This window comes from Macaca thibetana, chromosome 7 (assembly GCF_024542745.1).
Source record: "Macaca thibetana thibetana isolate TM-01 chromosome 7, ASM2454274v1, whole genome shotgun sequence".
In the NCBI taxonomy this organism is placed as follows: Eukaryota; Metazoa; Chordata; class Mammalia; order Primates; family Cercopithecidae; genus Macaca; species Macaca thibetana.
The window spans coordinates 33,935,767-33,945,333 of NC_065584.1; the positions used below are offsets into that span (position 1 = coordinate 33,935,767).

General features: G+C 49.7%; 1 protein-coding gene across 5 annotated transcripts in view; it reads left to right on the forward strand.

The window, feature by feature from the left end:
• Window positions 1-9,567, forward strand: part of MIDEAS (mitotic deacetylase associated SANT domain protein) — a 74,956-nt gene extending 65,389 nt beyond the window's left edge. For 4 of the 5 annotated variants that reach the window (XM_050798682.1, XM_050798681.1, XM_050798680.1 and 1 more), the window contains exons 10-13: window positions 1,918-2,067; window positions 3,183-3,395; window positions 5,171-5,367; window positions 5,659-9,567. In XM_050798682.1, coding sequence (XP_050654639.1) covers window positions 1,918-2,067; window positions 3,183-3,395; window positions 5,171-5,367; window positions 5,659-5,827 — 729 coding nt within the window. In that variant the 3' untranslated portion in view covers window positions 5,828-9,567. The remainder of the gene's footprint in view (window positions 1-1,917; window positions 2,068-3,182; window positions 3,396-5,170; window positions 5,368-5,658) is intronic. The other variant, XM_050798685.1, reaches the window with a different exon arrangement.

Genomic DNA, 9,567 nt, shown 5'->3' on the forward strand with positions numbered 1-9,567 from the left:
ATTCTTCTGGAAAAGCAGATGCTTTGCTAATCCAAGGAGTTGCATCTTTCCAGCTCTGTCTCACAAAATCTGGGCCGTGGGGAGAGAGGATTGTGTAGACTGCCAAGGGAAGAGTTTTTTAAAAAAAGCATGCCCTTTCCTCCTGGGATTGTAGATTGTATTGGGAACAGCCCTGGGGACTAGACAAAGTGCTGATGATGAATTCCCCTGCAAGGGCCCTGTTGTGAGGAGTCCTTTGCTATGTTTTAGTAACACTCTGTTCCCTGATTGGGCAATACTGACGGGAAGTACACGCCCGTGAAATTCACTGAGGCGCCCCAATGCCTAATGAAATGAGCAGACCTTTAGTCAGTCAAACAAAGGGTCAGAGAGAATTGACAGTAAATGCGTAAACGGCCTAATTAATACATGTGTGACTTGGCCATTTCTGTGAGATGAAAGATGTCTGTTTCCTCCTCAGACACAAAGGGCCCACACTGACCCCTGGCCTCTCTGGGACAGGAGCTCCCAGCCCAGCGGTGGCTGAGCAATGTGGGAGCCTGTGGGGTGGTGTCAGAGAAAACAGCCTCTTCGTGTGGGAAAGTCGCCCAAAAACTAAACCCAGTGTCCAAATAGATTTGTGCAAATAGATTTATGCAATGGGAGAGCTAGAATTTCAGAGCTTGAGAGGCAGGCCGCTGGAGATCTAGCCTTACTTAACCCCATTGGCTATTTACACATGAAAAAACTGAAATTAGAAAAGTGAGTGACTTGCCTAAGCTCAGATAGCTATGTGGTAGCAGAGTCAGGAGGAAGACTTAGGCCTTTCACTTCCTCCTCAGGTTTCCCAGGGCTTTCTTGTGAGTTTCCCTTGAGTTCCTCCCCCGACAGGGCACACTGTGTCATTTCTATATGCTCACTTGTCAGCCACTGCTCCCTGGAGAGAAACGACATTTTGCCTGGATTAATGAAAAGCGTCTCTGTTGCCAGGTCAGGGCTGGCTTTGGATACAGATGGTGCCCAGACCTTTTCCTTCAACTTTTCAGTTTGAAAAATTTCAAACTTATAGGAAAATGGAAAGAACAGTAGAATGAACACCTGTCTACCCCGACTTCGATTTAGCAATCGTTAACATTGGCTACATTTGCTTTCTCTTTCTCTATGTCTAAACATAGACATACACATATACAGCTCTCTCGTTCTCTGATTCAGCTAATCATTAAAAGTTACAGTCATCCTGTCACATGACTAAAAGCTTTCAGCATGTATCTCCTAAAAACCAAGATATTCTACAAAACCACAGTACCATTAGCATGCCCAAGAAATTTAACCTGATAAAATAATTCAGGCCAGGCGAGATGGCTTACGCCTGTAATTCCAGCACTTTGGGGGGCAGAGGATCACTTGAGGCCAGGAGTTTGAGACCAGGCTGGCCAACATGGTGAAACCCCATGTCTACTAAAAATACAAAAAAAACCCTAGCCAGGTGTGGTGGCACACACCTGTAATCCCAGCTACTCAGGAAGCTGAGGCATGAGAATCATTTGAACCTGGGAGGCGGAGGTTGCAGTGAGCCGAAATCGCGTCACTGCACTCCAGCCTGGGTGACAGAGCGAGAGACTGTCTCCAAAAAAAAGAAAAAAAAATACAGTAATATCCTCTGATAGGCAATCCACATTGCCTTCTCCCGGGTGGTTCTGATGTTGTCCTTTTTAGCTTGTTTTATTTATTTACTTATTTTAAATAGTGCTGAAGCATTGATTGATCAGTGGTTTGTTGCAGAGCAGGCATTGGAAAAATGCTTGTATTTCCTAGGTTGGCTGGGTTTCATTTTGGCTTGAAGTTAAGGGAAAGATGCAGGGACGAGAAAGGCTGGATTCTCCCCAGGCTGATGAGCCAAACCAGAGGGTTCTGACCTCAGTTTTGACTTCAAACCAGATCCAGACCAAGACCGTGGCCCAGTGCGTGGAGTTCTACTACACCTACAAGAAGCAGGTGAAAATCGGCCGCAATGGGACTCTAACCTTTGGGGATGTGGATGCCAGCGATGAGAAGTCGGCCCAGGAAGAGGTTGAAGTGGATATTAAGGTGACTCCTTTTCCAGCCTCAGATGCATAGAGCCTGGGCTGGGTCTGGGGCCAGGCCTGAGCTGGGAGCCTGAGCTCATGCTCTCCAGGAGCCTGCAGAGGGCAGGCTGAGGAAGACAGTGTCCCTGACAGTCACAAGGAGCCCTGGACCGCTGGGTTCTCCTCTCTATACTGCTGGTGTCATAGTAATAATACATTGTGTTGATACACAGGGTAATTTTCTCACAGGATTCACACCAGCATCGTCTTCCTATCTCCGCATAGCAGACCTCTAACACTGTTTTTCAAACCTCAGTCATTCTTGTATCACCTTTTTGATTTCTGCTATATCTGCATCCTACCTTGTGTCACCATTAGAATTGTTGTCATATTCACATACTACTTGTGCCATTACTTAATATTTTCCTTTAAATCAACTCATTTTTTACTCAGAAGGGAAGCTTTATATCACAGTGATAAATAGAAAACCAAGGTTGTGTGCTATAAATAGAAGGTACTGGTAAAAATATATGTGAAAACCAGTGTTACTAAATTCTAGCTAGATACTGTGTTACCTGCCAAGGCTGAGACTGAGGCCGGACCTTGCTCTGTTAAAGAGATTATTAAGTCTAGAGAAGTATAAAAGACACATTAGCAGCAACCAGAGACTGAGTCCTTGGCATAATCAGGATTGAAAGAGAATTGAAAAGGGAATGTTACTTAATTCCGTGTCCATGTATCCACCTAGCATCATTTTTGGGATTGCAAGTCCATGTTTGGTGACATGCTACTGTAAGACAGGGAGTGGTTTGCTGCCCATTTTGCAGGTAGGAAGGTAGTAGAGCTACAGAAAGCATTACAAAGATAGTTTGGAATTGGAACTCAAGGCTCCTGCCTGGCTCACCACATCATTGCCAAGGATGCCTCCTGGTCATGTGTCCAGGAGGATGGGTGGCAATGGGGAGCGACTGGTATATACCCTCCCTGCCCTTCGCTCTCTCTCAAGTGCTCCCAGGGCTTGAGACTCTCTTCTGTTTCCATGGCTACTGTGCCATGACCCCTCGGCCGGGTCAGAATCTGTGCTACAGCAGTGAGACAGAGCTGTAGGCTCACTGCCCTTGTTCTTGTTCCCCATAGACTTCCCAAAAGTTCCCAAGGGTGCCTCTTCCCAGAAGAGAGTCCCCAAGTGGAGAGAGGCTGGAGCCCAAGAGGGAGGTGAAGGAGCCCAGGAAGGAGGGGGAGGAGGAGGTGCCAGAGATCCAGGAGAAGGAGGAGCAGGAAGAGGGGCGAGAGCGCAGCAGGCGGGCAGCGGCAGTCAAAGCCACGCAGACACTACAGGCCAATGAGTCGGTGAGTGTGACCGCCATGGGCTGAGCCCAGGGCAAGCAGGGTGGAGCTGGGCCTGGGGACATGGGAGGGAGGGTAGAGCAGGACTGTGATCCTCATTATAATCATAATAGCAGGAAGTGTACTTTGTGCTGTTAACTCATTTAATTCTCACAACCGTATGTAGTATTACTGTTATTCCCATTTTATAGATGGGGAAATTGAGGCCCAAGATAACACAGCTAGTAGGCAGCCTGAATCCAGAGTCTGCGATTAATTTTTATACTCTACTGCTTCTGTATCTGAGATTCAGAGGGAAAAAGGTTTTGTGAAAACCCAGTAGGTTTGTGGGTCACTGAGGGAGCATTGGTGGGTTGTAGCTTGGACAGGGCTCCCCTAAGAGAGCCGGAGCCCCTGACAAGAATGAGACTGAGCTGAGACCATGGGAATGACAATCATAGGCCCTCAGGCACGATCTCTGCAAAGTGCTTTCATTTCCATTATCTCATTAATTCCTCACACTGCAGAGTTAACCTCTACTCTGCAGATGGGGGGAAAGCAGTTCAGAGATGCTAAGTGACTTGCCCCAGGTCCTTGGACTCCTAGTGCAGTGCTCTGTCCACCATATATATCACAGGCCAAGAAGCAAGACTACCGGCCATAGTTGCTCCTTACCAGGGAGAGTTCTCCCAGAAAGCAGTAGGGAGGGGAAGGGGTTTATTGGAGAGCTGCTGCTGTTTGAGAGTCGTTTTTTTTAGAAATGTGTGTAGTAGGCCTGGCGCAGTGGCTCACACCTGTAATCCCAGCACTTTGGGAGGCTGAGGTGGGTGGATCACCTGAGGTCAGGAGTCGAGACCAGCCCGGCCAACATGGTGAAACCTCGTCTCTATTAAAAATACAAAGATTAGCTGGGCATGGTGGTGTGCGCCTGTAATCCCAGCTACTCCAGAGGCTGAGGCAGGAGAATCGCTTGAACCCAGGAGGTGGAGGTTGCAGTGAGCCAAGATTGCGCCACTGAATTCCAGCCTGGGTGACAGAGTGAGACTCCGTCTCAAAAAGAAAAAAAAAAAAAAGGAATGTGTGTAGTACACTCATGCTTACAGAACTCCCATAAACTGTAAACCCACGGCTGTGTGCCCACTTCTGAGCCTCGACCACCTGCACCGAGAGCTGTGCTCTGTGTAACGCCCTACAGAGTTCTGCTGACTTTTGTGAACACTTTCCCATGAGGGTTCCACTTCTGATGGCCACGCGGGGCTTCCCCAGCCAAGGCCCCCTCTGCTCCCTCTGCTCTGCACTCTGACCCCTGCTCTTGCCGTTTGGTTTCCCTGCACTGCGCTGTCCTGAACTAGCTACCTATGCATCTGTCCCTTCCACCAGACCCTCAGCTCTGAGGGCAGGCATGCCTGTGTCAACCTCTTTGTCCCTAGCACCTGACCCATCACAGGGGCCTGAATCTCATTTATAGAACAGGGCATGAGCGGACTAAATGACAGAAAACATCAACAGGTCTTCATTAACCCAGACACCAAGATCGCCTGTCAGGCGCATCAAGGCCTCTAGCAGCTCGGGCTGCCCCACAGAATTACCCTAGCAGCAACTTTGTAAACGATAGAGCTGACCAGAGACCCAGAGTTGGAGGAGGCAATGGTCGTCCTATCCCTGGAAGGACCCAAGTGCATGCCAGGTGACTGGCAGGAGTATATATGACCTTTGAGGCCCCTGGTTCCCTGTGATTCTAGAATTCCAGATCTGCGCTCGCTTGGATCACTCAACTCTCCTTGTTTGATTTTCTTCAGGCCAATGACATCCTCATCCTCCGGAGCCACGAGTCCAACGCCCCTGGGTCTGCCGGTTGTCAGGCCTCAGAGAAGCCAAGGGAAGGGACAGGGAAGTCACGAAGGGCACTACCTTTTTCAGAGAAGAAGAAAAAAACAGAGACATTCAGTAAGACCCAGAATCAGGAGAACACTTTCCCCTGTAAAAAATGTGGCAGGTAAGGTGGCCAGCCCTGTCCCCGCTGGGAGCCAGGGGGCTGGTGCGCGGCGGGGGCGGGGCCGGGGGGGAGGGGGAAGAGGTACAGGCGGTGTCCGCCTCGTTTCTGATTGGCTCAGCGGGTTTCTAGGGCTGTGACGTCATGGGGCAGCTTTCGGAAAATGATACGAGCTGGCCAGCCCCGGCTGTGCCGCGTCAGGGGTGAAGGTGAAGGCTGGGGTCGCTCGCGCACCCGCGCTGGGAGCCCCGGGGTGGGCCAGGGCTGTCCTGATCAACCCCTGCCCGGCCGCAGGGTGTTTTACAAGGTGAAGAGCCGCAGTGCGCACATGAAGAGCCACGCAGAGCAGGAGAAGAAGGCTGCAGCGCTGAGGCTAAAGGAGAAGGAGGCCGCCGCTGCCGCCGCCGCCCACCAGCAGGCTCTGCGGGAGGAGAGCGGCGCGGGCGCAGGCGACAAGGGCTGAGCGCGGGAGCCAGGCTGGCCCAGTCCTGGACCCTGGCCCTTCCCGCACCGCCGCCAGCGCCCGCAGACACCCTGGCATCTCAAGAGGGAGTGAGGAGAGGATCGCAGGGATTTTTCCCTGCGAAACAAATGAGACAATGAAATAAACGGCTCTTTTACTTATGAAGGCCCCGGGAGCAGCGTTAAGGGCTCCAGGATCCAGTTCTCTTTGCATTTGGTCTGTCGGAAGTTGTCCTCGTGCTTTCCTGAACCGGGAGAGTCCCGTTCCCCTCAGGAGGGGCTCCACTGCCTCTCACACTCCGACTTCTGCTGCTCTGCTGCCCCGCAGTCTCTTCCCTCCTGTTTGCCTCCCCCTCCTCCCCTCGGCCTCCAGGAAGCCACCGTGGCCGGCCAAGCACAAGCTCACCCACTTTGGAGCAGCATTCCTCCTCCCCAGAGGACCTCGAAGGCTGCAACGGCCCTGCCCCAAGCCCCAGAAAAAGGGACTCTCGGAGGGAGTCTGCTGGCTTCTCTGAGAAGGGGCGCAGCCTGACACCTGTGCTGTCCCTGCAGTCTCCAGTCCTGCCTGAGCTGCTCCCGTGACCGTGCCCTGAGTGGCCACCTCCTCTTTGGGAGGGAGGCCGCGACAGGTACTCTCCCTTTGCTGCTTGCTGGCGGCGCTGCTGGGCCTACAAAGTTTTCTCGGCGTTGGGGAAGGGGCTAACGTTCTTGTCCAAAGCACTCATCTTGCTGCAGGGAAGGGAGCTGTGCAGAGGCTGGAAGCTGCAGAGTTAGGCCGGAGAGAGCTTTTGACAAGCCTGGCTGTTTCTGCTTCCCACCTTTTTTGCCAAATACCTTTGGGTCCTGGAGGCTGCCAAGGGCGCTCCGCCTTGAGCAGGTCCCAGAGAGGCTCAGCCTGCCCGTCCTGGGAGCCAGCGTCCTTGCCTCTGCCCTGACCTCAGCAGCTACACCTAACCCCACCGCACCCCACCCAGTGTCGATATCCACAACCCAGCCCCCAGGCCTGCACGCTGGAGATTTCTGGATCCTTCCCTAGGAGGGAGAGGTCTCCTAACTCGATTGGACAGGAGCCTTCATTCCTTGACTCGTGTCATTTGGGAGCTATTTATTTATTCTTAGTATTTAATTTTTAACATCCTCTCAGGGACCAGGGGCCTCCTGCTTTTCAGAGGCCCAAGTGCATTTATCCCAAAACGAGGCATCTTGACATCCCCCATCCCCCCCGAATTCCCGAGGCCCTAAGGTCCCTCACCTGGTTGCTCTGGAAGCTCTTGCCGGTAGGAATGATAGCAACACTGGAAGAGGGTGGGAACGTGGAGGGTGTCACCAAAGCCACACAAAGCAAGGGAGATCAAAGGCAGTTCTTGCTGCCCCTTCTCTGGCTGTGCTTTGCCTAAGGGAATTGGCAACAGGCCAGGATTCTAATTTGGTTTATGGGGCCTGGATTGTAGTTTGAAGAAGCCATATTTGGCATGGGTGAAGTGAAAGGGCCAGGAGGTTCTGGAGGCCCCTTCACGTCCAGTCCCATAGCGGGGCTAGAGCGGGGCTCAGCTGTTTTTCTGATCTTACTCAACTGAGTTGTGCAAAAGAAATTCTAAGTGAATGCGCGTATGACAGGTCAATGTATTAGGAAGGAGCCAGAAAGTATTCATACTGCTACTCCTTACGAGATAGCCAAGAAGCGTCAGGTCAGTAACTGGGAGTGGAGAGGGAGTTTTGTTTTGAAACTGTGCACTGTCAGGTATTTTTCAGCATCCATTTATACATTAATGTGGTTCTACAGGACCCCGGCTGTGGAAGTAACAAATTTCTTCTCCCTCCAGACTCTTGGATGACTACCTACATCCCCAACTTCCCGGTTAGTTTCCTCCACAGGTTTCCATGAGCTCAGTATCCCAAGACAGCAAAAATCTGGTATACCCTGTAGAAGCGGGGGGTAGCAAATTTAGGCTCTCTTCGAAATTACTTGTATAATACGAGTGCCTTCGCAGCTTAGCCCCAAAGTGCTACTTACGTTTCCCAAGGTTTTTTCTATTCAAACCATATTTGGTTTCAGTCCCCTTTATGGACATAGGGTAACAGAAACCTCCATCATTCAGGAGACCCTTTTGTTCAGTGGTAACATCTTGTACTTGGAAAAAAAATTTTTTTTTTTTTTGCGACAGAGTCCCATTCTGTCGCCCAGGCTGGAGTGCAGTGGTGCGATCTCGGCTCACTGCAACCTCTGCCTCTCGGGTTAAAGGATTCTCCTGCTTCAGCCTCCTGAGTAGCTGGGATTACAGGCACACACCACCACACCCAGCTAATATTTTTGTATGTTTTTTTTTTAGTAGAGATGGGGTTTTGCCATGTTGGACAGGCTGGTCTTGAACTCCTGACCTTAGGTGATCCACTCGCCTCGGCCTCCCAAAGTGCTGGCATTACAGGCGTTAACCACCGCGCCCGGCCGTAAATGTTTAAACAAGAAAGTGATTCTACTCTTCTAAGCTTACAGAGACCAGACCCGGTGAATGTAACTGGGGAAAATCAAGATGGTACCTCTCTGCATTAATCCTGCCAGACACCATATTTTAGGAAGGTCCATGCTCCAGGATGCATTCATGTCTTGGATACAGTGTGAAAATTAAAAAGTTTAGAGGGTAGATGTAATTGTGGCAAGTGACTTGCCAATAAAGTAGGTGCAGCTATAGAAGCTGGCATAGGTATATCCTTAATGGTGCTTTCTCCCTGGGCTTGTCTCTTGTTGTTTTTTTCCCTATATTCAGAGCTCTGAGAAGTGATAAACACCTCCAGCTTTCTTAACATCCTCCCCACACCATCTCACCATATCCATCTCCCAGCATCCATCTGCATTCAGCTAAGGGCGGGAAACTGACCTAGTGCCTGTGCTGCAGACCATTTCTGAGGTCTCCACCCATCCAAGGAGGCAGAGCCATCATTACTGTCCTCCATGCCTTCAGCAGCCCCCCTCACAGCTAAGGTACATACCACCCCTTCTGCCGCGCCCCCTTCCACTCCTGGCACCAAGGTCTTTTGCTGCTTATGTCTAAAGGGATCGCCTATATTTAACTGCCTCAGTGACCTAACCTCTTTCTTCTCATGTGCCAGATGTTAAGATGAAGGAGGAATACAACACATACTCAAGCCTCAGCTGTTTAGTTGTTTTCACTGGGGCTCGCTTTTCTGGGACGGTATTTATTATCAGACTGGCAAGCCTAACTCCATAGGTTTACAGGAAGTAGGGATATTTTTATAAAACAATTGTGTCCTCCCCACATTTTGCTATGTTAATATTTGCCTCTAACAATTTGCAGCTGTTTCACTTTTTCCTCATTTGTCTCTAAGTTGAAGGCCTTGTTGGAGGGGACAGAGCACAGGAACAGCCTTGACAGTCTGTAATTATTGTACAAATATTTTAATAGCATATAAATAAGTATATTCCTTTTATTTTGAAACAAAAATGATCAGACACTGCCTTTTGTGTGTTTGCTGCCTGTGGCACCCTTTTTTAAAAAGACTGTTACATATTAAAATAGTGTACATATATATAAATATTACCTCTTTTGCTGTACAGTTGTGATAGAGACTGAAGATTTTATTTTTTGTGTGCTTTTTATAAGAAAAAATTAATACACTAAAGAATCTTGCTGATGTGATTGTAATGTACCTATGTAACTTATTTACTTTTGAATGTTCTTCTGTATCTTTAAACCTTTTATTAAATAAGGTTTTAAAAATTCA